At 49.4% G+C, this 26,182-nt stretch overlaps 1 protein-coding gene and 1 long non-coding RNA gene across 5 annotated transcripts; one reads left to right on the top strand and one right to left on the bottom strand.

The window, feature by feature from the left end:
- Positions 1-987: 987 nt before the first annotated feature.
- Positions 988-11,061, bottom strand: LOC146765516 (uncharacterized). Of its 2 annotated transcripts, XR_014949905.1 has the most exons (3): positions 10,912-11,061; positions 3,761-3,920; positions 988-1,198 (listed from the first exon to the last, which is right to left on the bottom strand). It is a non-coding gene; the product is annotated as an uncharacterized LOC146765516 (long non-coding RNA). The 2 variants fall into 2 exon arrangements; XR_014949906.1 differs by lacking the exons at positions 988-1,198; positions 10,912-11,061 and adding an exon at positions 10,585-10,721 and having other exon boundaries at positions 3,783-3,920.
- On the top strand, positions 11,061-24,022 carry NIPAL3 (NIPA like domain containing 3). Of its 3 annotated transcripts, none has more exons than XM_085559584.1 (12): positions 11,061-11,574; positions 12,287-12,611; positions 14,211-14,279; positions 14,367-14,538; positions 14,629-14,688; positions 15,177-15,322; positions 15,932-16,028; positions 17,057-17,192; positions 17,751-17,839; positions 18,542-18,605; positions 19,483-19,577; positions 20,044-24,022. In XM_085559584.1, exons 2-12 carry the CDS (start codon positions 12,513-12,515, stop codon positions 20,241-20,243), a joined length of 1,227 nt encoding a protein of 408 aa, XP_085415710.1. In that variant the 5' UTR covers positions 11,061-11,574; positions 12,287-12,512; the 3' UTR covers positions 20,244-24,022. The 3 variants fall into 3 exon arrangements, with proteins under 3 accessions (XP_085415710.1, XP_085415712.1, XP_085415711.1); XM_085559586.1 differs by having other exon boundaries at positions 11,538-11,641; positions 20,044-20,728; XM_085559585.1 differs by having other exon boundaries at positions 11,565-11,696; positions 20,044-20,728.
- Positions 24,023-26,182: the final 2,160 nt, after the last annotated feature.

The following is a 26,182-nucleotide window of genomic DNA, read 5'->3' as shown; positions in this document are numbered from 1 at the left end:
TAAGTTACAACAGCAAATGCCATCTCAGTTGTAACTTTATGTTCCCAGCAGAACCAAGATGAATTTTGCTGGATGTTATGGGGCTCCCTTTCCTACAAACCCATCCTGGGTTTTGCAGGGTGAGACCCACGCAGAGGCTGCAACTCCCTGAGCCTGCTCTGTGAGAATGACTCCCCCCTCTGGGGCTGGGATGGAGGCAGAGAACCGGGAGCTTTTTCCGTGCAGCTCTGGGTAATCCTGGCTGTGCCGGGGCTGAAGTCCCGGTGCCGGGAAACGCTGCCGGGGCAGAGTCCCCAGCCCTGCCCGGCGAGGTGGGTGTTTTGCTGACTGGCTCAGTATCGCTCATCCCTTCCAGCCAAGGCGAGTTGCTGGGAGGTTGCGTAAAGCAGAGCTCCCAAATATGTGAGAGCATTCCTGACTCCTTGCCCGGAGCCCACCAGTTCCTTTTGAAGATTGAGATAGGAGTGATGAAGGCGATTTTCACCCCGAGCACCAAAGGTCGTGTGAAAGCACCGAGTGTTTGCTCAGGGCTCCCCGGGAGCTGCCCGGGCCCTGCTCAGAACCTCGCCCGAGCTGCTCTGGGCCTGCCAGAGGGGGGGTGCTGAGCACAGGGTGTGTGACAGACCCCAGTGCCCGTCCCTGGGCCAGCAGCATCTGCCCTCTGCCCTTCTCCCTTGTTCCCACCCTGGCCAGGACTGATTCCCTGGCTTCCAGCACTGGGAGCTCTCAGCAAAACACAGAGAAGCCCAATGCTTGTTTTAATTACTCAACATCTACAAAACTGGAAGCTTTCAAACCAATTTGAGTTAATGATCATCGTCCAATTCTTAGAACAGAGTAGCACTAATTAGCTGCCCGTGAGCCAGCTCTGGCAGGCCAGCACAGGCCTGCTCGTGGTGTGCAGAGTCTGAGGGAAACCCTGACTCAGGAATGCCACTCTGGCATCCCAGTTGGGGAGGAAGGAAAACTTCCCCTCCTGGTGAAAAAGTGCCCACAGAGACAGAGATGCATAAAAAGGAGCAGCAGGCTGAGAGCAGAGTTGTGCAAGAACTCTGGTATCCCCAGTGCTGGGTGGAGGGCTCTGCTCCTCACTTCTACAAACAACACCCAGTTTCTGTGTCTTTATTCGTGCTTATTCACTGCTTGCATCATCAGGCAGGCAGCTGAGGAGCTCGGTGTGTGGTGTGGCTCTGCAGGGCTGTGAAGGAAAAACAGCATCCTGTGTTTTGTTGTGACACCCACACGCCGTGTCCGGAGGTGCCCTGGTGCTGTGCTGGGCATGGGAGGAGAGGATTAAAGTCAGGGGAGTCAAACCCTGCCTGCATCTGTTTATAAGTGTGCAAAGCTTTAATAAACCAGCTCTCATTTATTTCCCCAGGTAGCGCCTTGGATTTATAGAATTACATTTTGGATGAGTTGGGCACTAGAACCCCCAGATGTGTGGGAATCCTGGAATCATCAGCTGGAAGGTGGCCACAGAATCAGAGCTCAGTGCTCACAGTCGAGGTGCACAGACCTGGGATTTACCTCAGCGAGCTGAGGGCTGTCCTGGCTGCACTTTTGGCTGGGAGTCCTGGGAATACTGAGGCAGCCCAGGCATGAACTGCTGAATAACCAGTCTTTGGTAAAGCTGCTGCTCTGTGTCAGCCCCTGAATTGTGATTTTGCCTCCCTGTGGCTCTGTTCTCTGGGGCACAGCCCAGAGCAGCTCTGTGTGTTCATGCACTGGTGTGGCATTGCAGGGTTTCTGATCCACTTGGCATAAAGGACAGATGAAAAGCAGGCTCCTGTCTGCTCTCCCAGCAATTCAAAACCTCCCAGAAGGACCTGGGGATCTTAGAAGGGATAAACAGGGCAAGATGTGAGTGTTATCAACTGAAAAAATCATGTTAGCTGTGCCTGGCAACAACGAGCCAACGGGCACTGAGGGATCCGACAGGATCCCACAGCTCCACCCTGGGATGAGCTGGGCAGGGATCCAGGCAGGGAAGAACTGACCAGAGATGGGTTTGTGGCTGCATCTGCCTCTGTCTTAGCAGTGCTGCTGTCAGGGTCGGCTTCCAGCTCTGCAGCTGCCCACTGCTCTGCCAGGGGCTGTGTTTAACCCATTCCTCTCTGAGGTGGGTCCTGCTTCCCCAGGCTTTTCCTGATTCCAAGCCACAGGATGTGTTTCTTCTCCCATTTTCACTCAGTTTTCTGGTGAAGCCAGAGCAAAGGGGTGCTGGGGGTTCTGATGCTGCTCTGTGCCCCCACCGTGTCCCCTGCAACTGCTCCCCTCTTCCCATCGAAGAGAGGAATTCTGCAGCTGGAATGTGTTGTACCAACACTCAGTGATGTGAGTTTTACACACACAGAACTCACAGAACCTGTTTGTCCAAAGCCCTGACAGTCAGTGATGCTTTAATGGCCTTTACACTGCAAACATGCTTTTATTTTTTTCAACCTTACCTTTAAAAATAATATTGTAAAATATGAATCAGCCAAGCTGGACAAGGAGCTGGTAAGTGAGGACTCCAGAGCTGCTGTGTGGCCCTCAGGGTGGTGTTTAATCCTTCTAAACCTAAATCTTGGGGAAATGAAGTGCTTTGGGAAAGGAGTGCTATGGACAGCCTGTGATGGTTATTGTAAAATGCATGGATTTGCCATGGTCCAGCCTTGCAGAGAGCTGGCTGCTCCCCCCTCCAGGCAGTGCTGGAACAGGACAGGGATGCCCAAGGACCCCAGCTGAGAGTCCCTCCTGCTCTCCCACTGCCTGGGACAGCATTGGGAGCCGGCTCTAACCCCGGCAGCTGGGTGTGGAGTGTTTGTGTGTTTTCTGATAACAGGCTGGGGATCTTCCCTCCTCATATTTAATTTGCCCTTTCCTCCAGCCCTCTGTCCTTATCAAATCCCTTCTGGCATTGCTTCCCTTCCAGCTTCCTTTTCCCCAAAGCCCTGATAGAAAATCCAGCTGCTGAGAGATGTAGTAAAGATTTCCCTGTTGAGTAAGGAGAGCCCTGGGCTTTCTCATGGGCTCATTCTTTTCCAGGGTCAGGAATTTATTGATGATCTTAATCTCAGGCCTGAAACGTCACTTCATGGTGACAATAAATGTTTTTGAATGATCTGCTGATAGAATTATTTATCTTCCCATGAGGATCCCAAGGGGTGGGAGGGCTTGGGAGAAGGGAGTTTCTGTTCATGCCTTTTCATCCCTCTGAAGTGGTGGCAGGATGGAATACCTGGGAATGGCAGTTCTGGCTTCCAGGGAGCACTTTTACAAGCCTCTCTCCAGCAGGGGCTGGGGAAATGGCCAGCTTTTATCCCTCAGCTGCCTTGGGAGGCTGTGCAGACATGAGTGTCCCTCACCATTCCTGCCCCGGGGTCCCCACATTTGGGTCTTTATCCTCAGTGTTCCTCTGGGGAGTGTTCAGGCACAAAACCAGCCCAGCCTAAAGCCTCTGCTCGGGATATGAGGAATCTCTCCAGGTCAGGTGTGCTCTGGCTTCTTGCTCCATGGATAAGAAGTGGCCCCCACATCCCAGGGTGGTGTAGGTTTAATTACTGTTTGTAAATGTCTGGGAGATCAGCTGATAAAGGGCCCCTGATCCACTGCTCCAGGCTGTTCCCAACCCACACTGCCCTTCCAGGCACTCCCACCTCCCAGCCACTTCCTGGGGACAACAGCCATCCCCGTTGGACCAGGACACTCTGGGATCACCCTCCTGTGATGGATTTTCATGTATCCCATGGCACTGATGTGTCTTCCAGGCTGCACTCACCTGGAAGGAGTTTTCTTTGCTTCCCTGGTAGGTTTGTGTGGCTGAGGCTGCAGCCTCTGGAATGAATCTGGAGCAAATTCCTTGATCCTTGTTAGGTGGGAAGGTCTTGACTGGAAGGAAGATGTTATTCCCTTGGTGAGGAAATCCATGTTGGGATGACCTACAAACAGGAAAGGGATGTAAATACCAGCCCAGGCACTGAGGAAGGAGAGTGCATCCAGCAGGGAATGTGAGAAAGGAAAGAACCGGTGTGACAGGGCCATGTGGGGAAGCTGCTGCTGGATTGGAAAAGTGCTGGGCAGAGCTGATTTCCAGGGACACTGATAAGGCAACACTGAACTCAGTCCTGAGCTCAGGAACCATTAGCAATTACAGGGAATCAAACAGGACAGCTCCCAGCTGGTGGCAGCTGCCAGATAAACTCTGTGCCCTCAGCCCAGGTCTCACCCTCAGCAGGCAAAGGGCCAGGAGATCTCTTGAAGCTTGGTGCATTATGCACTAGTGTGGCTTCTCCTGCAGCCTGTGGCATTTCCAGTGTTGTGAGGTGTTCTGGTTATTCCTTACAGCTACTCCAAAGTCCCAGGGGGGTTCTGGATTGTTCTCCCAGCAGAGGCTCAAAGGTACCTTCCCAGAGCTCATGGAAGTGTCCTGTGACACTTCAGCCCAACATGCCCTAAGGAGCTCTGATCTGTGTGTGAAGGTGCTCCATGGGGGAGCAGAGCCAAGGTCAGCAGCACCGTCCTCCCCCCCAGCTCCAGGCTCACAGACGTGGAGAAAGCCATTTCCCAAACTTTTCCAAATTAACTCCTCTTGTGGTTTGGGCCACAAACACTGCCAGGGCAAAAGTGGCGTTGCTTTGCTTGCAGAAATGGTGAGTTTCAGAAGGAAAAAGGGCTTGGGGATGTCTTTGAATTGCCTTTACCTGTGAGTGATGACCAACAAAGGCAAACCCACATTTCAAAGCCAGATGTCTCCTGTGAGTGGTTACAGCTGCCAGCAGCACTCACACCAAAATCTGAGAGAGCTTCCCAAGGGTAGGAAGAGCTCTCTGTGACTGCCCAGGACTTGACACTCTGGCAGGAAATGTCTCTGTGTGTGGCTGTTGTGTCCACAATCCTCCATCACCTCCACATGTCCGATTTTGTTCAAGGCCCCAGAATTCCAGGAGAGGGAATTTCAGGAATCTGTGGTGCCAAGGGTTGTGTGAGTTACCCCAAATCACAGAACAGATCACAGTGACATGGGACAAAATCCTTCAGATTGCCAGGATGAAGCTTTAGCTCCTGCAACCTCCTCTGGGATTTAAACTTTTATTTGACTTTTCTAATGGCTGTGATGAGAGGAAGCATCTGATGGCCAGGCCTCACTAAGTGATGAGGGAGTGTTCAGTTCAAGCTGGAGAGGAGAGGGGCAAGAAAACCCCTGCATTACAGACTCCAACACAAAAAGATTATGCTTTTCTATTTTTTTCCCCCCTTGTTTCCTATGGCAAGCTGGTGAAATGCTGAGATGTTGAACTGCCTTTGTTGTAACACAGGGTTTGGTCCCAGAGCTGAGGATGGCTTTGAGGTCAGTTTGGACACCTTTTCCTTGTTTCTCACTCCTTTTTCCCCCCTCAGTTTTAATCTGTCACTCAAAAACAGATCTTCCATTGACTACACAAAAGTTCCTTTTTGCTGAGTGAGAGCAGCGACCACGAAACTGGAGGATCTGTCCACCTTCTTTTTGAGATATCTCTTTGTCTATAGTCATAAATTATCAGCCACTGCCATCTTTTAAATAGATAGTTTCCTGTTCTGCCTCTTGTAGGTTAGATATTATCTCCCCCAGTAAATCATGAGTCAGTGATTAATTCAAGAAGGCCGTTCCCAGAAGCAAATTCTTACAATGTTAAAATTAATACGATGCGGAGCCATTATACCATGATAGAGAAAATAATTATGGCCTGCAAACCAGTTTAATCAACAGAGAGCATGCTGGGGCAGGTGCTCGGCCTGAGTCACTGCAGCAGAGCTCGGAGCCCCAGCGCAGGGGCTGTGTGAGTGAGCAGGATGGCGGCAGCTGAGCCCCGCGACCGCTCCGCGCGCTCTCTGCCCGCCCAAACTGGGAGGGAAAACACCTCTGGTGATGTAGAAACACCACCAAGTGACTATAAAAGCATGAATTGCTTCAGGAGCGTGCGTGCAGCCAGTTAAGGTGTCTCAGCTGATGAGTGGCAGCTTATTAAGCTGATTAGGTTGTGTGTTCACTCGGTGTTAAGCGGCTCTGCGAAGTCATCACATATTCTGCAGTCTGCCTCAGCACAGGGCATGGGGCTGCTCTAGGAGCACTCTGAGAGGGGACAACTCACTGGGGAATGGCTCAAAACTGGGGAAAAACTCAAAAACTCCCTCTAGAAATAACAAAACAATCACAAAGCAATCCCAGCTACAGCAAGATGCCACAAAAGGGACAAAGCAGCCCAGGAGGTGTGTGTATGTTATTATAAACCATCTGATAATGGTTAATGACACTCGGTGCTCTGTTAACAGCTCCCACATCTCAAAACACCCTGAATTCCTGTGGATGAAGGCTTACAACACCCCGTGCAGCCTGGGCACCTGCAGGGCTGGGCAGCAGGCACAGAACAGTTAAGTGACTTGCACAAGGGTGAATCAGCAGGACTTGAGGAACTCAACCTGAAGGTAGGTGCTGAGCTGGAGGAACTGGCACAGCTCCTCAGCAGTGCCACCAGGAGTGACCCTGCACCCCCTGAGCCCAGCAGTGCCACCAGCTGTCACCTGCCAGTGCCTGTTTTAGAGTTAGGGTGGCCAGAACCAAACCCACCATTCCAGCAGCACCAGCGCTGGTATTACTGTATTTCCTGTTTTGCTTTCCAAGTCACACAAATTTCATGCTTTAATTTTAACTGTACATCGAGGTAGGTGCTTTCAGAGTTTCAAAATTTTAATCCTTTAATGCAAGCGTCCTGTTGCATGGAAAGCTGAGTGATTCTGGGGATGAGGAAGATCAAATTTCTCTGCTGTGCACAGGGCAATTTGTATAGACTGGGAGCCACAGTACATCTAAAATCCCACCTGTAAGTTCTGAGCTGGGCTTAATTAATGCAGCATGTGGGCCGAATGCTTTATTTGCAGTACCACACCTTTCCTGCCTCCCTTCTTTTCCTGGGCTTTTCAAAAAGAGGACTGGGCAGGATTCTATTTATAGAGCCAAATAAATCCAGCCCTGCCTGTGTTGTACGTGATCCCTCCAGCTTTTCAGATGTGGTCCCAAGAAGGGCTGAATGCCCTTCATGTCCTACCTCTGCCAGTGGGAACTGGAAGGTCTGGGACTCTAGAAGATAAAAGAAACAGCTTTATATTAACACAAATGTAAAATTATTCCAGTGTGTAGGATGGGGAGAGCTGAAGTTCCTGGTCTTTAGGAACACTGTGTGAACTTCATTAATTGTCTTGTCTGCCAGTTACCAATGGAAAACACTCTGGAGGCGCCTTGGTTCCTGTTCTGGTGACTTGAGAGCTGGATTTTGGCAGTGATCTGATGTCCCCTCCCTGAATGGCACAGGAGGCAGAGAACAGGGGAAGGCCTGGGATTGAAGAATGAGGCAATGGGCAGCTGAAGGGCAAATGAAGCAGTTGGGGCACAATTGCACATACAGACATGAGGATGAAGGGATTTAACTGTGTTTGGCAGGAGCAGGGAAGGAGCCAGCCTCAAAGAGGGGGAATGGAGGAGGCAAGGGCTGATTAAAAACCCCATCCAGATGGAACCTGTGCTTGGCCACAACAGCAGCAACCCTGGAATGACTCAAAGCCCTCAAGGAACAACCAGGGATGGCTGGGAGAGGAATGGAGGCTCCTGCTCTGCTTGGCCTTACAAAAGGCTGAGGGGAAGAGTGGCAGGGAGTGGGCAGGCCGTGCTGGCTGCTGCAGAAGGTGCTGATTTACAGTGAGATCATGGGGAACTCCTCCTGCTCCGTTTTCTTCCCTCAGCTGAGCTGTTCCTGGTGCATGCACAGACAAGTGGAACCATGCTACTATGGTGCTAAAAATAACAAACCCCAAATACAGGCTATTCTATGAAAGCTGGGAGAGCTTTGCAAGGAATCAGACCCCAAGAAATCAGTCTTCTGGTGGATTCAGCCTTTCCTGTAAAAATGCCCCAAGTTATCAAGCAGCTGAGCACAAATCATCTTTTCCACTTCTTTTTCTTTGTAAGAAAACACTTCAGGACAGACCAAAATGTGAGGTGTGTGATGCAACTCTGTGAATTTCAGCTGAGCTGCTCTGACTTGGGCCGCTCCAAAATTACGGGAGAATTCTGGAGATGAGGTCTGAGGGTTCATCTGCAGGGAGCAGGGATCCTGAGCCAGCTGCTCCTTATCAACAACCAGAACCAGAAGAAGAGAGCCTGCACTGCTCTGGCCATGGGGTCCATCTCCACGTGGCCCTGCCATGTGCTTGAGGTTGTCCAGCCTGTGCTCCGTGGCCAGCGGGGTTGTGCTGAGGGAAGCAGGACCTGCCCAATTCTGCTGGGGCTGGTTATTAAAATCACAGCAGGTTTCCAGAGGAACTGATAAAAAACTGCATCCGCAAGCTCCTTCTGCCCTGGTGCTGCCAGGCTTGGCTGCTGCTGCCCAGCCTGAAGGGCTGGATGCAATCCCTGCCCAGCAAGAGCAGCTCCTGCTGGGCAACACGTTCAGGGGAAAGGCTCCAGAGCCCTTCTCCCCTCCTGTGCATCCAGCTCTGGGCTTGGCACATCCGTCATCACCCCGGTGCTGCTGGGGGTAACTGGAGATCAGGCACCCCCACAGTCTTGGAGATTCAGCTCCCGCACACCTCAGAGTGCCAGGAATTGTGTTTGGGTGATGCCAGGGACACCCAGCAGCTCCCAGCCCCAGTGGCTGGGTCGTGCAGGCAGGGGTGAACTGGCAGAGTGACACAAGTGGGTCAAGTCACCTGCTGGGTGTTCTAGGTCAGGCACTGAGAGGCAAATAAACTCTCTCCACTGCTTAAATTACAAGCAGGTAACTTCCTGTCCTGGCATTTATCCCTGACTCAAGGAATGTGCTCCAGAATGGCTGAGGGGGACACAGCCAAGTCCTTCAGGTGGGGAAAACCCAGTCAGCAGCCCCCAGAAGGTCTGGTGTTGATGGGTACAGTGCCTCCCCTCCTGACCTGCTGCAGGAACTCCTCTCCAGGGATAAAGCCTAGGAGAGAAGCAGCCAAGCCCTTGTGTAGTTTGTGGTTTGGCCTCCTGCCCACTCTGCCCTTCAAGCAGGAAATTCTCAAAGGGAAGGGAGTGCTTTGAGAAGCTCCCTGCAGACTCTGCTCTGCTTTAGTCACAGCTCAGCATCAGGTCAGCTGGCTCTGCTGGAAGCTGACCAGGCAGACTGATGGCGCCTACAGAAAGTCTTTAAGCAACTTCTCCACCTTGGTAATTTTTCCCTCATCTTTTTTTTTTTTTTTTTTGGTCCTTTACATCCTTGATTGCTGTTATTCAACCCTGAGATAATGCACTCCTGATATCACTGAGATGGGAGAGACAAGCAAGGAGCAAGAGATCAAAGGAAAAAGAAGAAAGAGAAGATGCTAAAGGCAGGAGAAGAAAGAGGGGAAGATGCCAAACATTTCCTTGATTTACCTACTTTGCATACCCGGTACCGAGTTTCAGAAATCCTTCCTGTACGTAATTTTGGGAGTTCTGGGGTTAGCACGCAGTCCCCAGACAGCGAGAGGCTGTGGAAGGGCATCCTCCCCCCCCCCAGCTGAGGAAGCAGCTGGGAAGGTGCATCCAGAAAGCCCAGGAGGCCCTTGGCACCTGCGAGCGTTGGCTGGGAAAGCGCTGCGGGTTTAACGCATCCTTCTGCTTCCCTCTGCTGGTGGAAGGAGGGTGGAATTCCTGAAAATCTGGGATCCGAGAGGCGTCACCCCTGGTGGTGTCCCCGCACACGGATTAACTGCTCCGAGTGCTGGAATGTGCGTCCTGGAGGGCTCAAACACCTGGGACAAACAGGGCCGGGGCTGGTGGGTGGGAGACAGGGAGGTGGCACAGGTGAGATCATCCACCTGGAGCCACTTCCAGGCTTAAACCACTCGTGTTGAATTGCCACTTCTCCTTCCATTATCAGCTGTGATTAAAAAGTTAATTTAATGACCTTGATCTAAACTTGGTTGTTATTCTTGTCACAGAACAGGATCATTATCAGTGCAAAAAAAAAACCCTCATAAGCTTCAAGCATTTTTGTTACTTGGTTATACTGAAATCCCTGTGATTGAGACTTAAATATTTTTTTTTCCCCCAGTTTGAGATCCCTTTCCTGTGGTGTTTGTAATAAAATCTTGAAACCTAAGAAGAGCAGCAAGGATAACAACATTGAATATGGAGATGGAGGAAACATGTGAACACAACAGCAGCTTTCCTTTGAAATGGGATTGTAAGAGAAAGGCAAATCCAACATTAATGCAGTATTCCCACCAGAAAACCAGCAGTCATTCCTGCATTTCATTTCCCTGGCTTATTTAAAAATACCCTTGGAAGCATTGCTGTTGATGAATAATTTATTTGACTGCATTTCTTATTCCCTTGTGCTAGTTTATCCCCCAGAGGAGGAATTCTGGGCCTGGAACTCCTCTAACCCACTGTGGCTATAAACCGTTCCAGATACCCCTTGATTTGCTCCAGTAACAAACCCTGGCTGTGCTTTGAGTGAAAAACCTTGGCGTGGTTGAGGTTTTCCCCCTTCAGCTCCACACTCACTGTGGTAAGTGCAGTTTATTTTCAGGACATGGCACCGAGTGGGGCTGTTCTGCCAGAGGTACCTTGTGCTCCACAACATCCCTGAGCTGGAAAGGCGGGGATCGGCCACAGACACGTCCAGTGTCACCACTTAGGGCACAGCCGGGATTTTGTTTCTGCTCTGAACGTGCAGCAGGGCCGAGGCTCCAGAGCTCAGCCACGGCCTTTGCTGTCTCCATGGAGAGAAGCCGGCGCTCGGGGCGATGGCTCGGGGCGGGAGGAGCCCAGGTGAGGGATGAGGTGAGGGATGATGTGACGCCCTCAGGTGAGGCCCCGGAGGCGCCACCGGAAATCGCCTCACGCCGCAGCCGCGCCCAGGTGAGGCGGCGCTGGGACCGGCGGGTGGGTACCTGAGCGGCTGAGGAGCACCGGGGACATGCCCGACCCTGCTCAGGGGCGGTGTGCGCTCTGTATCCGCCCGTTCCTGCCGGTCCGTGCCCGTTCCTGCCGGTGCCTGCCCGGCCTCGGCGGCACCGGGAATGCGGACACCCGGTGCCCGAGACGACAGCCGCCTCAGCGCTCCTCCAATCACCGTGCCTGTTACTCTGAGCGCTGCGGCAGGCGCCCAATCACAGAGGAGCTCTCAGCGCCACCGCGGCTGGCTTAAGGTGGCTCGGCGGAGGCGCTTCGCGCATGAGCCTTAAGGCGGCTCCGGCTGCTGTTCGCGCCACCGGGGGGGCGGAACGGGTCCCACCGGGGCAAACCGGGGCAAGGCGCGGGGCCGCGGCTGTCCCTGCAGCCCTGGGCCAGGGAGCGCACCGGAGCTCCGGGCGGGGCCCGCGGGACCGCCTCGTCCTGCTCCAACTGAGCGGCGGAACGCGACTTCTTCTGTCCGGCCCCTCAGAGCCCTGCGCCCATAGGCTGGGCCAGACCCCGCCTCCGTGCGACAGCCAATCCTCACCCCCATCTTTGCGCCGGGCTTTGATTGACAGCGCTGCGGACCAATCGGGTGCGCCGGGCAGGAAGCGGCGGCGCTCGACCGGGAGCCGGAGTTGGAGGCCGGGCCGGGGCCGGTGAGCGGCGGGGCCGCCCCGCGGGGCGCGGAGGGACGGGCGCGGGGCCGCAGCACCGGCGGCTTCGGTGGGAACCCCCCGCGTCCCGGCCCGGGGGTGTGCGGGCGCTCTGCCTGCCCGGGGTGGGTGCCGCAGCACGGGCGGTGTGCGCGGCTCGGGCCGGGGATGCTGAGCGAGCCCGGGACGGTCCCGGCCGGGGATCCGCTCCGGGCAGGGCAGGGCCGGTGCTGCTCCCCGGGGTGCTACGGGGAGCTCGTGCGGTGCCCTCCGGACGCCTCCAGCCCGCTGGGCTCCGGGGGATTGCGGCTCTGGGCAGTGCGGGCTGCGGGAGGGGCTCTGCTCCTGGGGATGGGCTGGTCGCGGAGCGCTGGTCCCGAACAAACTGGAGCTTCAGGGAGGAGGGACGTGAAAAGCAGAGCTTGGAGGATTGAGAGCCTTTGTAATGCTGTTAAATGCCAGCTGAGTGTGTCACCCCTGGGGCCCAGCCAGTTCACAAGAGCTTGTAAAGCAAAGCTTCTGTGAATCTCTGTCCAAGGCTTTCTAAGAAGATATTTAAAATCTGCTTTTCTTTTTTATGTGCTGCTCTGAGTTTGATTCCAGAGGCATTTCTGTGGCCTATCCTCCATTGCAGGTTTTGGACCACTGATTTTGGTTTTTTTTTTTTTTTTAATCTAATTCTTTGGGTTTTATTTCTTTTTTTTTCCCCCCTTAGATTCATCTTGAAGGAACATAACCCTGCTGCCTCACTGACTGGCTGGAAACAGTGGCTGATCTAAAGGGAAGCAGCAGGACTCATTTGTGCTTCCCTGAACTTGCCCAAGGGAACGGATGGATGGCAGGGAGTGGTACCAAACGTTGCTTCCAGCAGGGTCCAAATCTCTTCCTTAGAGAGAACCTCCAGCATCAAGAAAGCTGAAAAGCAAAGGCAAAACCCCAAAATGGAAGGAGGAAACAGCCCCAGCCTGCAGCTCCAGCAGCTCCCGCTGGCCACAGCAGCAGTTTCTGTGCAGCCACACACAGACTCCTTCTCCTACAAGGTCAGCTTCTACCCCAGCAGGAAGGTTTCCACCCCCAGAAGGTCCTGATGGCAGTAATGAGCTGATAATGATGCTGCTTTGGGGTTATTTTCTGCAGAAAGGGCTCAGGGAATGGGTTTAGCCATTCCTGGGGTGTCATATCCTGCGCTTAGTGAGAGAGAAATTGTGTGCCTGCAGAGCAGAGGAGCTGGAGGAAGGTGTGGAAGTGGAGATGTTTGGGTGCCGTGATTCCTACAGGTGCCTTTTCAGCCTCAGCCACGCAGCAGTGACAGAGCAGAGGTTCTGCTTTGCTCTGTGTGTTCAGGTGTTTGAATTTCTGGGGGTGAGCCCACAGCAGAGGCTGCAGCTGCCTGGGACTTGGGGCTGCAATTCCTCCTTGTTCTGGGGCTGCAATTCCTCCTTGTTCTCCAGCTGGGGGCAGATAAATTCCTTCTGGATCCCTGGATTTCTGCTCAGGAAATCTCAGCAAAAAGGGGTTTTTCTTTTCCTTTGTAATCACAGTCCTGGGCTCCTGTGGAAGTTGACCCTGTGGCTTGTCACAGCCCAGAGAACTCTGCACTGTGGTCACACAGTGACATCCTCCTGCCACCCTGGGAGCCTCTCGGGTGGTTTTGAGTGAAGCTGTTTGGGTGAATCTTTTTTGAATCTTTTTTTTTTTTTTTTTTTTTGTGTATTCTGAGGAAGGTGTTTTTGTTCTGCTGCTAAGAATTTGAAATCTGGAAGTTCTTCTGTATTTGAGAAAATCAAGATTAGTCCATTTATTCCTATTCACTTCTGAATGTGAGCTGGGTTGTCCCAAATCAATCCAAGTAAGGACTGGGCTGAGAGAACAGTGCTAACGACATTTAATGAGATTTAGGCAGTTTTGGGAGCACACAAATATTCAGTGGCCTCAGGCTCTTCAGTCCTCCTCTGCACCTCCTTTGTGACTCAGCCTGCTTTACGTCCTTTCTTTATTTCAAATTCCATCTTTAGAGCGTGAGAATTGTTGCTGGGCTTTGAGTGCCAGTGCAGAAGAGGTTGGGAGCTGTCAGCAGTCTCCTGTGACTTTGAGAATAACTGGTTTATACAAAAAGCAGATTAAAGTCTGTGATAATTGGACTTCCTCATCACATGGGCTGAATCAGTGACTGAACCACAAATGGAGAAGATGAAAATAGTTGGGAAGAGTGATTCCTGATCCATTCTCTGTCAAATTCCAGGGCAATAAAATCCTCATAAATGTGTTTTTCAGAGGGAAGAATGAGTGATGGCGTGGGGCTTTTTTAGCCTTATCTTCCTCCTCTCTGAGAAACTGCAAACTAATTGAAGTCTCTTGGAGAAAGTGGCTGTTGAGTCTTATCTTCCAGCTGAGGTCACAGGTCTGGAGCACAGCCAGAGCACTTATGTGAGCTGCCCCAGATCAGCAGGAAGGGAGGAAGATAAACAGGTTTTATTGACAGCTGGGTGTTGGACCAGATGACCTTTAAAGGTCCCTTCCAACCCAGGCTGTTCCACGATTCAGGAATGGTTTAAAAGTCTGCTCTCCTCCAGTGTGTGCAAACCCCTCTGGGTTCCTTGACTAAATGTAATAATTGTGTGTTCCCTTTGTTTCTGCAGGAGAACTTGATTGGGGCACTTCTGGCAATTTTTGGGCATCTTGTCAGCAGCATTGCCCTCAACCTCCAGGTGAGTGCCCTGAAGCAAGCACTCATCCTGCCTTGAAGTAAACACTCAAAGGTGACAAAGCTGCTTTATTTCTGTTTTCTTGCCTAGAAATACAGCCACATCAGGCTGGCAGGCTCCAAAGACCCCCGGGCCTACTTCAGAACCAAGACCTGGTGGAGTGGATTCCTGCTGCTGGTGCTGGGAGAACTGGGAGTGTTCTCCTCCTATGCCTTTGCTCCTCTTTCACTGATTGTGCCCCTCAGTGCAGTGTCTGTTGTGGGTAAGCAGGAAGGAGCCCGAGTGTGTTCCAGTGGGAGATTCCTGACTCCAGAATTCACTGTTTCTTTCTCCTTTTTTTTTTTTCTCATAGCCAGTGCAATCATAGGAATTATATTTATTAAAGAAAAATGGAAGCCCAAGGAATTTTTGAGTAAGTTCCAGTTTCTTTTCATTTTTCTTCTGTGTTTACAACTCATCACACACAGCGTGGGCCCTCAGGAATTATAATTACAGGGATGGCAAGGTCTCATTAGCACCTCCTGGACAAAATGTGTCATCTCATCCATTGTTTATTACAAACTAATGTCTTTTTTCCTGGCTTGTGCCAAATCCCCTGAACCTCACAGAATTCAGAAACAGGCTGAAGCTGCAGCACAGGCACAAGGGAATGAATTCCATGAACATGGAGGTGTTTGCAGAAGTGGGGAAGGGGCTGTGGGCAGGATCACAGATCTTGTAGCTTTATTTATGTAGCAGATGCCACCTGGTACCAACTGCTCCCACACCCTCAGTGCCCCAGGAATGGCACCCAGAGGAACATCCACATGTCAGTGATGGTCCTGAGGGATTAATTCATTAATTCCATGCATCCCCCTCCCTCATTAATGCTGTCCTCTCCTGTTCCTGTGCCTGCCCAAGGGCGCTACGTGCTGTCCTTCGTAGGCTGTGGCCTGGCAGTTGTTGGCACTTACCTGCTGGTGACATTTGGACCCAACAGCCATGAGAAGATGACAGCAGAAAACATCACCAGGCATTTAGTGAGCTGGCCATTCCTGCTCTACATGGTGAGGGGCCATGGAGGGTGGGGGGTTTTCTCCTGGGGACACTTTCATTTACAATATTATTTTTCCTTTGGTGTTCCTTGTGTTCACTCATTAACCTGGGACAGCTTTTCCAGGTGTCAGACACATGCACAGCTCCTTTTGTTTCCCTGAATTCTGTAGGATTAAATGGCTTTGACTGAAAATTTACTGGTGCCCGAATCTGGGATTTTTCCACACTGACTTTCTCTGGGCCCACAGATCTCTTACTGAAAATCCCATTAAATTTGTGTTTTGATGAAGATAATCTTGGCCATTACCCCAGGGACCACTTGTGGAAGCTCACTGCAGAAAACAGACTGAGATCTCTCCTGTGAAATTCAGTCAAGACTATTTGATCAGCTGCTTTACCACAAATCCGCAACACCAAAAGTGCTCCATGTTTCTGTTCTGTAAGAAGCTGCTGAGTATCTCAAACTGGAATCAGATGATGCTGAATTTGGCCTATAATTGTGTGGGATCCCCATTCCCCCTTGATTTGTCCTATTCTAATGTTTGATTGGCTCAGAATCTCATTTACTGCCAACCCCATGTGCTCTGCATCTCTAATATTCTCATTTCTCTCTTTTGTAGCTTGTGGAGATCATTGTGTTCTGTCTGCTCCTGTATTTTTACAAGGAGAGAAATGCAAACTACATTGTCATTATTCTCCTCCTGGTGGCTTTGCTGGGTAAGTTGATATGGACTTGTAAGATCCTTAAACGGTAAACAGAGGCATGCAGGGGATTATATTGATTGAATTAATGCCATGAAATGCAATCATTTCCTTCAGAAATGTTCCTGAAGCTGATCTTTAGGATCTTTGCAAATGACCTTTGAACATTTAAGGCTTATTCCCCATCAAACAAATGATCTGCCAAGCACAGAAAGTGCAGTGTATTTATTAGTGTTCTTAATTTGAATCTGGGCACACAAAGGGTAGCATTCAGTGTGTAAGGAGGGCTGAGCCAGTGGATGAAAGGGAGGATTTGACCTACAAGGATTGTCTTAGCTCTGTTAAGATTTGTTGTATGGTTCAAGAAATGAGGGATTCTCTGCCAGCCCAGCTTGTCCCTGATGATTCTGATATCCCACAGTGGGATCCTGCAGTGGCTTTGGATTTACACATTTAATTTTTTTTTTTTATAGAAGCAGTAATCAATGAAACTTTTAAAAGGATGACTAATAGCAAAATCTGCCACACTGAAATCTGTGTCACAGCCCTCAATTTTTGCTGTTTATGCACCTTCAGTTTCTGCAGTGTCTTTTCTTCTACTCTTTTTTGGTTTTTTTAGCTGTTTGGGGCTGGATTTCAGTGGTGCCTCAGAGGCTCCATGAATTACAAAGCAACTGCCCTAATTCTGAATGGCCCAACTTTCAAAGAAAGGAAAGTTCTTCCTGATTCTTGTTTTGGAGACTTCTTTGGCTTTATTAACCAAAGCAAATGGAACATTGTATCCTCCCATCCTGTAACTGCCCATCATTCTTTAAACACTGACACCACCAGTAAATGCTGCCAGTTGTGTAGATAGAGAAGGGTTCAGTGATTTATTGGAGGTTGCTGTGGTGGGTTTGTGGGGAATGGAGTGAGCAGAGCTGGGGGCAGCCGGGCAGTTTGCACGCCTTGTCTGGCCTGGCAGGAGGAGGGGCAGGTTTTTGGGGTGCTGGGGTGGTTTGCAGCCTCCTGCAGCTGCCCCAGCTGAGTGTGCTGACCCCCAGGTTCCATGACCGTGGTGACAGTGAAGGCTGTGGCTGGGATGATCCTGGTGTCCATCCAGGGCACCCTGCAGCTGGACTCCCCCATCTTCTACATCATGTTGGTGTGCATGATTGCCACAGCCATCTACCAGGCCACGTAAGGACTCCTCTCTTTCTCTGCAACTGTGTGGGCTGTGGGTCAGGAGCTGTTTGGTACCATGCCAAAATACCTATCAAAATGTAGAATTATCCATTCTTTCCTGGGGGATATTTGCTTTTCCACAGAGTGACACTGCCAGGTGGTTTTAATGCCACCATTCAAGTATTTGCTAAACAGTTTTAGGAGTGAAATGGTGGCCAGTCAAATGCAGTGTCTGAACAGGCTAAAATCAAAGTGCGGCATCAGTGTTGTTGATCATGTGTCTATTCTTAGGGTTTTTTCCCCTTTGTACTTGCAATAACATAAAAAGCTGGTAGCAGCACAGATAAAAGGCTTCTTAAAATATGAGGGACACTCTGGCCCTGAGGTTGAGGCAGTAATTTCAGTGCAGCCACAAACCTCCCTCTTTTGTCCTTTTTATTCATTCTGAGGTTTGCTGCTGCTGTTCACTGAGAAAAATAATGAATTTCTTAAATTTATGCCTCACTTCTGAAAGGTGTTTCCAAAAAAAGGATCCTTTCCAATCAGCCCCTGTTGCCTGTGATTGTGTTGCAGGTTTTTAGCTCAAGCCTCCCAGCTCTATGACTCAGCTCAGATCTCCAGCATTGGCTACATCCTATCCACCACAGCAGCAATCTCAGCAGGTAACTGCACAAACCTTTCTAAAAAAAAGGCAAAAGATTTTGGGAAATAATCCTCCTGAAGAAGGTGAATACTCAGCAATATGATGTTTTTTTGACATCTCTTATCTGCACTGGCTTTGTTTGGTTTGGTTTTTTTTTTTTTTTTTGTTTGTTTGTTTGTTTTTTCCATTTTAACATTAGACTGTTAAAATTTTCTGTTAGTGCTGTCATTTGGTTTAAAGTGCAGGGGAATTTATCTTTGAGACTGTTCCTCATTTAATATGTGTTTAGATGTGCAGGTAAAATGTTTCCTTGTTATTTATTTTTTACTTGAGTTTCTTTACATGAAAAATGTAAAAAGCAGGAGGCAGAACACGTTTCCTGCTGCCACCCAGGACACTTCTAGAGGTTGGAGCTGTTCGTTGTTGTTTGGGGTCAAGAGTTTGCATCTTTTTATAGTTTTGTTTCATCATTCCAAAACAGTCCCTCTTGTTTTGCTGCAGAGGTTCAATTATATCTCTGTTCGTGACACCAGCAGAACTATTTTGGTAGTGAAACTTGAAAAGATTTGTCAATAATTTGTGTTAAAATAGAAATCAGGACACCTATATTCAGATCATTAAATAAACAAAGGTGCTGGCTATAAAAATAGGAATCCTGGCTAATGTGGGTTCTGGCTGAAGGTGGAATTGGGAAGGTGTAATGAATTATTTTCTTTTCAAGGAGCAACTTTTTACCTGGACTTCATGGGTGAAGATGTTCTCCACATTTGTATGTTTGCACTGGGGTAAGTGCTCCAGGTTTCCTTGACAGAAAACTGTTGCTTCATATGACTCAAATTTTAAAAATTTTAAAAATACTTCTCTGTCAGAGCAGAGAATGGCCCTTAGAGCTCAGTGCTGTGTTTGGAAAAAATCGTGTAGCCCTTGGTAATGCACAATTACACAACAATTAATCACTAAATCCTTGGGATCAGCTGGGGTGCTGAGCATATGGCTTGATTTTCAAGCTGCCTGCTCATGAATCTGGAAGAATTGTAAAATAACCCAAATAGACCCTCTCTGGGAACCTTATTTCAGATTTTGCACCTTCCCTGAACTGTGTCTGACTTCTGGAGTTTTTAGAGCATGGAGAAGGCACAATGCAGATCTGATCAGTAAAACATTTCCTGTGTAACTGAATGTTTTGGTGTAATTAGCTCTCCATAATCAGGGGACATTCTCAAATGGCTTTTAGATAAGTACAGGAAAAAATTCCTCAGACAATTGGGAGATCATTGTTCTGAACTGCACCTTGCTCTGTGACAATCCAGATCCATGGTTGTTGGTGTGTTTGCAGGGAGCCTTGGGAAGGTCAGGCTGCTAAACCCTGGAATTCCATCAAAGCAAAACCAAATGTTGCTATGCTTCCTTTCCCCTGCAATTAGTCAAGGTTAATGAATTAATTAACATGAAAACTTTTCCCTGTTTTGACAGAGAAAAGGTGAAGTTGTGCTGGTTGCTGGGGGTGTTCCAGTGCTGCTCAAGGGGGCTCAGCTTGGACAGTGCCCTGGAATTCTGGCTTTGCAGTGCTTGAACTGCAGCTCTGAATTCTGTAGGGAGCAACAGGGAATATTCTGTGCTCTCCCTTGCCAGGCATCTCAGTGATCCTTTCTCCTCCCTCAGGTGCCTCATAGCATTCCTGGGAGTCTTCCTGATCACGAGGAATAGGAAGAAGGCTGTCCCCTTCGAGCCCTACATCTCGATGGATGCTATGCCAGGTAAGCAAAGTGCAGGGCTTCACCACCCTGCTGAAGAGCTGGGCTGCCCAGGGAGGGCCCAGGCTTTGCCTCTGCTCAGGACTGGGAGATCAGGCAGTTGTTATCTGGGAATATGGAACTGCTTTGAGCCTGTGCTTGGGATTGGGCTCGGTGCTGCAGGAAGAACTGATTTTTGGGGATGGCTCAGAAGTGAGGTAGAGGAGCAGAAATTTCCTTTGGGAAGCACAGCTAAGCTCTTTGGTGAGCTGTATGAAAGATCTGCAGCACTTGATGGATAACTGAGAGCCATCCCTCATTCACTGGGAGCTTATTTCTCCATCAGCTGCTCCAGGCTGAGCACAAACCCACCCTGTCTTTGATTTAACACCCGAGGAGCTGACAAGCCTCAGGGACTGCTCATTTCCTGGCTGAACAGAGAGCTGGAAAATTGTACTGTTGTCCTTAATCTGTGCCTCTGCTCCTGCAGGCATGCAGAACATGCACGACAAAGGGATTGCAGTGCAGCCTGACCTGAAAGCCTCTTTCTCCTACGGTGCCCTGGAGAACAACGACAGCATGCCAGAAATCTACACTCCAGCCACGCTGCCCATCGTGCAGGAGCAGCACGGCTCCAAGGGAGTCTGTGCCCCTCCCTACAGGGTGCTGGAGCACTGCAAGAAGGAGTGAGTGACCTTCAAGGACTGATGGGAGTCGTCAGGAGCTTGACCTTTATTTATTTACCTGTTCAAATAGAAGCAAGCATAAAGCCGACCTTGAGAAGAGTTTCAAGCTCGTCTCGAGCTGAACTTTCCAGGCTGATTATTAAAATAAACAACTTTTTCTAGTTGGGAAGTTGAAAGCACTTGGTGGGAAGCAGATCCCAGTTCTGCATGGAATTCTGCTGGCTGGGAGTGTGGAATGATGGACTGTGAGTGCAGCACTGTGGAACTGATGAGAGAAGAGATGCTGTGCAAGTGACTGTGCAGTTTTCAGCCCTGCTGGGAGTGGTTTTATCTCCAGACAAGTTTTCAGGAGCTGCTCACAGAGAGAAGGACAGGATTTAATCTTTCATTTACAGGGACTGTGACAGATTTCCAGGGAGGCTCTAAATCCTGATGTGATCATGGAGCTCCCCTGACATGGCAATAAATGGAATTGTTTTGAAGCACCAACACTGGAACTTGCTGTGTCTTTAGAGCAGCAGAACTGGTGAGAGTGAACACTTTATCCCTTCAAACCACGAATTTTGGGCACTTCTGTTCTGGTGTTGAACATAAGCACTGAGGATGGGGGTTGTTTTTAGAGCACCACTGGATTATATGGCTTAGAACAAAGATTATTTGCCAGTTTTCTGATTTCATAGCAGGAGCTTCAAGTTGGATTAAATGGTGCAGAGGGAACACTATAAAGGATGAGGACAAGGAGAAATAAGAATGATGTGACTGTATTTTGTGGGGAATTTGTGTAAATTTGGATAAAATCCAAATTCTTTATCATGTTTATTTATTTCTGATTGAGGCAGAATTTCCACCTTTAATGGTCCCAGCTACTTAAAGGTGTTGCAGTTCCTTAGTTCAAAAGCTCAGTTTAGGTGATGTAAGCTGGGGTCTTCCCTGTTTTTCTTTCTTTTAAAAAAAGGAAAAACAATACTTGTCTACTATTGTGGATGACCTAAGGAGACAGGTTGCACAGCCCAGCATTCATTGAGGCCTGTGAGGATAATGGAGCTTTGTGTAGTTTGATATTTGTCTTTCCAGCTTCCAGGAGATGGCCAGGAGCTGATACTGAGGGAGAATGGACACCGAGGGGGGAGAATGGGGAACTGTCAATTGAGGAGGAGAAAGCTCAACATTCACTGGTTATCCTGGCACTTTGATAGCACTGGCTGCTCTAAAATTGGGGCGTTTTGCTAGGAAACTGAATTTTAATTCCACTCAGTGTGGTTTGGACTGTCTGCAAAGTGGAGTCTCCAGGACCCTGGTACTTTATTTGGAAGGAATAGTGCTCGTGTTCTGTGTGTTTTCAAGGGATTCCCCCGATATCAGGGAGTTTGGGATTATCTGTGATTGGGAACAGTGTCTTTCTGCATTTATTTATTTATTTTTATTAATTAAATTGACCATGGCCAGTTTCTGTTCCTGCTGCCAGAAATTCCCAGCAACTCCCCTGACCTGTACATGATGATTCTAGGTTCTTGTTGTTGCAAATGACAACAGAATTGTTCCTTTGCATTTGTTTGCTTTGCAAGCTCTGCAGACTTATTCAATCTGGGCATACTTTGGATTGCTTTGGCATTTTTGTGCAGCTTAGAAAAATAACCTTCCCCCTGCACAGGGAGATGTCCTGGGGCTGTACCCAGGTTTCTTCACCAGCTGGGCACAATTCAGATCTTATCAGTGGCATCCCCTGCACTGGAAGTTAGGAAACCTCAAGAAATAACAGCTTTCCTTTCACCATCAGTACTTTGTTTGTGATTAAGCAAGATAAGGATGTTAATGAGCTCCTGCTGCCAGAGCATTCATCTTGCTGGGGTGCAGTGACACTGATTTACTGCCTCTGGATGTGGTCATCGATTGTTGGTGAATTTATGGGCGGCTTTTGTTCATTAACAATGCAGAATGAAGCAGTGCAGGGAGGCTGAATGGGAAGGGCACAGGAATGCTGCCTCTCCTTATCTCTTCCCATTTAATCAGCCTGTTCTGACCTATTGGTTCTGCAGCCACAGAACACAGAGTCTGAAAACAAGCTGTGCTACACCACACACTTGTTCCATGGCAATATTCTCTGTGGTTAATTAGCTGATATAAAATAATTCATCAGAAGGGGCCTGTTTGGCTGCTGACACCCAGATGAGGATGGTCCTGTGTGTGACAGTGCTCTGGTCCCAGTTCTCAGAGGGTTTAAACCCAGCAGGTGACAGGAGCACAGCTGTGGCAAACCTAACTCCTGGTTTGGGTTTTCCTCTTCAGCACAGGCCTGAGAGATGGACAGAGCTGCTCTGAGGTGGCTGTGCTTCCCTTCAGGCTGCTCTCTGGCCTGTTCAGGGGTGGTTTTGCTGTAAACTCCCCAAATCTCCTGAGCCCAGCTCCTGACCTTGCTCCCTCAGGTGTCAGCCCTTCTCTGAGTGAAACTGCCCCCAGCCACGAGCTGAGCTTTTGTGGTATTGTGTGGGTTTGGCCCTTTCTTTGCAAAGATCCTAAAGGCAAGTCTTGCTCCAAAGCTTTACATAACCATGTTTTATTTACACAGTCTCTGTGTGCTCAAATAATTCTACTTAATAATGACAGTTCCCTTTACCTGCAGCCATAGGGAAATCTTCCTTTGTTTGCTTCTGGAAACTTGCCTGCCAAAGGCCTCCACTGGAGGTGGTGTCTGTTTCTACAGCACATAAATCACAATATTTTTGATCATTGTACCACAGCAGTGGAGCCTGGGGTGTTCCTTGTCCATGGGCCTCAGCTCCATGACTGATGTTGGGGTAGGACTGAGGGACTGCACCTCACTCCTGTTTGCTGCTGCTGTCCAACATTGGAATCTTAACATGGGGTTGGTTTTGTTTGTTTTGTTTTGTTTTTTATTTTATGCACGTTCCTCTTTCTTGTTTTTTCCTCCCAGTCTTCCAAAAGATGTTATTTTCTGCTCTTTAGCCCAAGAAAAGGCATGAGCAGGGCCCAGAGAAACCAAGTATCTTGTTTAAACTTGACTGAAGGGCTTCTGTGCTCTTTCTGGCACTTTCAGGAGTGAATTAAACTCCTCACCTCCCTTCTAGTCCAGAGAAGCTGAAACAGGAAGGGTTTTGCACCCTCACACTGAGCTTTTCATAGAATATTTGTTAGTCTGAGGTGACAGTGGCCATGCCTGGGATTGCAGCAAATATTTACAGCTGAGCAGCACAGGAAGGTTTAAAGGAGAGGAGCCCTGTGCCACATTCCAGGGTGAAAAATTATTTAAGTTGTACAGCACGCTCTGATCTGTGAATGTCAGCAGTGCAGGGCTCATGCAGGACCCTGCACGAGGCACAGCAGCCCCAGGCTCCAAATGGAAGGGATTTCCCAGCACCAGGAGCTGCTCCAGCACTTTGGTGAAGGAGCAGCTCCTTGGGTTCATCCCTGCCTTCTTCACCCAGAGTGAACTGACATCTCTGGCCTCCACCCTGTGTGGCTTCTCAATGCACCAGAGCACTTAAAACATCCTCAGTGTGTATTTTATGTGTAACTTAACTCTGTGGAGCACAGCTGAATGTATCATATGATCTGCCTACAACGTTCTCCTGTTCACATTAAAATGTGTAAATAAATCAAGCTTTACACTCTTGCACTATAAAGGACAACTGCTTCATTTTTCACAGGCAATGTTGCATGTCTGTTTAATTCTATTTGTCTTTCAGATGAGGCAAATGAAACCAAACTTTGAATAAAAGATGGTGGTAAAATGAAACTTTGAATAAAAGATTGTGGTAAAACCTACGGATTTCTGGCTTGCTCCATGCTCCTGGTAGAGCTTTAATTGACCAAAAATTTCTTGGCAGAAGTTGACAGGATTTAGGTTACTAAAGTGTATATTGAAAAGAGTTCTGTGTCTGTTTTTAACAGGATTCTTGTAAATGAAATGCAGATTGTTACAACATTACTAATGCTCGCAGTTTCACAGGATTCTCCACATATTTGGGGCCAGCTGTAGGAATTGTGCAATTAACTTTTACAACTTCCTTTTACAGACCTTTAAAAAATATAGTTAGCATTGAATATTTTGGACAGCTTGAAATCCAAAGAAAGGGCTGGGGACACAACCCAGAATCATTGTGTGTTTGGTGGCCTGACTAGTGATGTTTTTTACTGAAATTGAGCTTCTCTGACAGGTCTGAGCCCCCTGAGAGTAGCTGGGAATGCAGCTGTGGCAAGTGTCATCCCTCAGGCACAGGCCACCCTGTCTGGGACACAGGACTGCAGTAAGAGATACAGAAAAGTGGCAATTCAGCTTAATCGACTGCTTGCCAACCTAATTAACACTCACCAGATGGGTTTACAGTCCATGGGGAGAAGCAGAGGATAACCCTCAGGATGCTTTTAATTAAATGTATCTCTTGGGGTCCCAAACCACAAAAGGAGAAAAGACAAACAACCCAAGGGCAGCTTTGGTGTTAGAGCTGCACTTTACTGAATCCCTGCATTCCCTAATCCCCAGAATTTCTGACAGAAGTGGTAGTACTTTGTTAACATCCACCATTCAAGGGTTTGTGGGTTATATTACAAGTGTTTTAAGTGCTGATACAAAGATGTGCCATTGATGTCAGGAGTGTTACAGCAGTGCTACAAACGAGGTGTTATTGCAAGAGACAGATAATTTTAAATGCCACTGAAGTGGACACAAATGTTGCAGTTAGTGGTATTAGAGCACAATCTATTGTTGGCCAGGGAGGACAATGTGGTATTGAATCGATAAAGCAGGAGATTGCAGCAAGGGAGGGCTGAGGATGGAGAGTAACCTGTTACCACCTGAATTTGCACTGCATCTAAATTGCAAAATGCCTTTACCTGGACAGGGGAGACTGATCCTACCTTTCTAAAGTGACATCTGCTGGGCTGCTTTCTTACGAGGGAAAGGTGAATAAATCCCCTGGTAGAGAAGCTCAGCATCTCTGTCTGTTTCTGAAATTTAAAAGAAAATATTTCAGCCACAGAAATTTCACTACTTCTATCACCAACCCACGCTGTCTTCTCTATTTCCAAGTGAGGCCAAAGCTGTTGAACTCAATATGAGTGTAATTCAATAGTTTTGTGTGGGTTTTTTTGTGAAAAACCAAAGCAAGGGTGTTGGTTTGTGCTATCTTTATAGAGGTAAATGTGCACAGGCACAGATGTATCACCCAGCTCAGATGATGGCTGTCTGAAACCATCTCATGGCTGGATTAAGCTGTGATTTACTCTGAGGAGGACACAAACTGTCACTGTTCCCAGCTGGCAGCTGGCCGAGGCTGATGGCAGAGCCATCCCGCTTAATGCCAGGGGAAGAATCAAAGAATCCCGGAATGGTTTGAGGTGGAAGGGGCCTTAAAGCCCATCCAGTGCCACCCCTGCCATGGCAGGAACACCTCCCACTGTCCCAGGCTGCTCCAAGCCTGTCCAGCCTGGCCCTGGGCACTGCCAGGGATCCAGGGGCAGCCACAGCTGCTCTGGGCAGCTCCTTCCTCCACATCAGCCGCCAACCCCTCGTCCGGAAGCTGCTCCGAGGGCGATTTGCAGCATTTTAAATAAATTCTCATCGCTCTGCGCTCAGCCATTCCCACGGGACCCTGGGGAATGTGTGCCCGCGCCGCCTCCCCAGGGCAGGCTCCGAGCCCCCGAACACCGCCCGGAGCGCCCCGGGGGAGGCGGCGGGGCCGGGGCCGCCCGCAGGGGACCCGACCCGCCGCGACCCCTCAGCGGGGCCGGGCACGCAGAGCCCCGGCTGCCTCCCGCCCGCTCCGGCTGCTTCCCCTCGCCCCTGACTGACTCCCTCTCTCCTCCTTCCCCTCATCCCTCCCTCCCTGTCCCCTCCTTCCTCCCTCATCCCTCCTTCCCTCCCTCCCTCCTTCCCCTCATCCCTCCCTCCTCCCTCCTTCCCCTCATCCCTCCCTCCCTCTCTCC

The sequence above is a fragment of the Lonchura striata genome, chromosome 23 (genome assembly GCF_050655825.1).
Source record: "Lonchura striata isolate lonStrDom1 chromosome 23, ASM5065582v1, whole genome shotgun sequence".
Classification (NCBI taxonomy): Eukaryota; Metazoa; Chordata; class Aves; order Passeriformes; family Estrildidae; genus Lonchura; species Lonchura striata.
Note: the sequence above shows the minus strand (reverse complement) of the source record. Positions and strands in the feature narration are given on the sequence as shown.

Bases quoted from the DNA above. Each gene is read 5' to 3' on its own strand.
- NIPAL3 (XM_085559584.1), top strand. From the start codon at position 12,513: ATGGAAGGAGGAAACAGCCCCAGCCTGCAGCTCCAGCAGCTCCCGCTG. The intron at 12,612-14,210 runs GTCAGCTTCTAC...TTGTTTCTGCAG, and splicing joins CAGACTCCTTCTCCTACAAG to GAGAACTTGATTGGGGCACT. The intron at 17,840-18,541 runs GTAACTGCACAA...TTTCTTTTCAAG, and splicing joins CACAGCAGCAATCTCAGCAG to GAGCAACTTTTTACCTGGAC.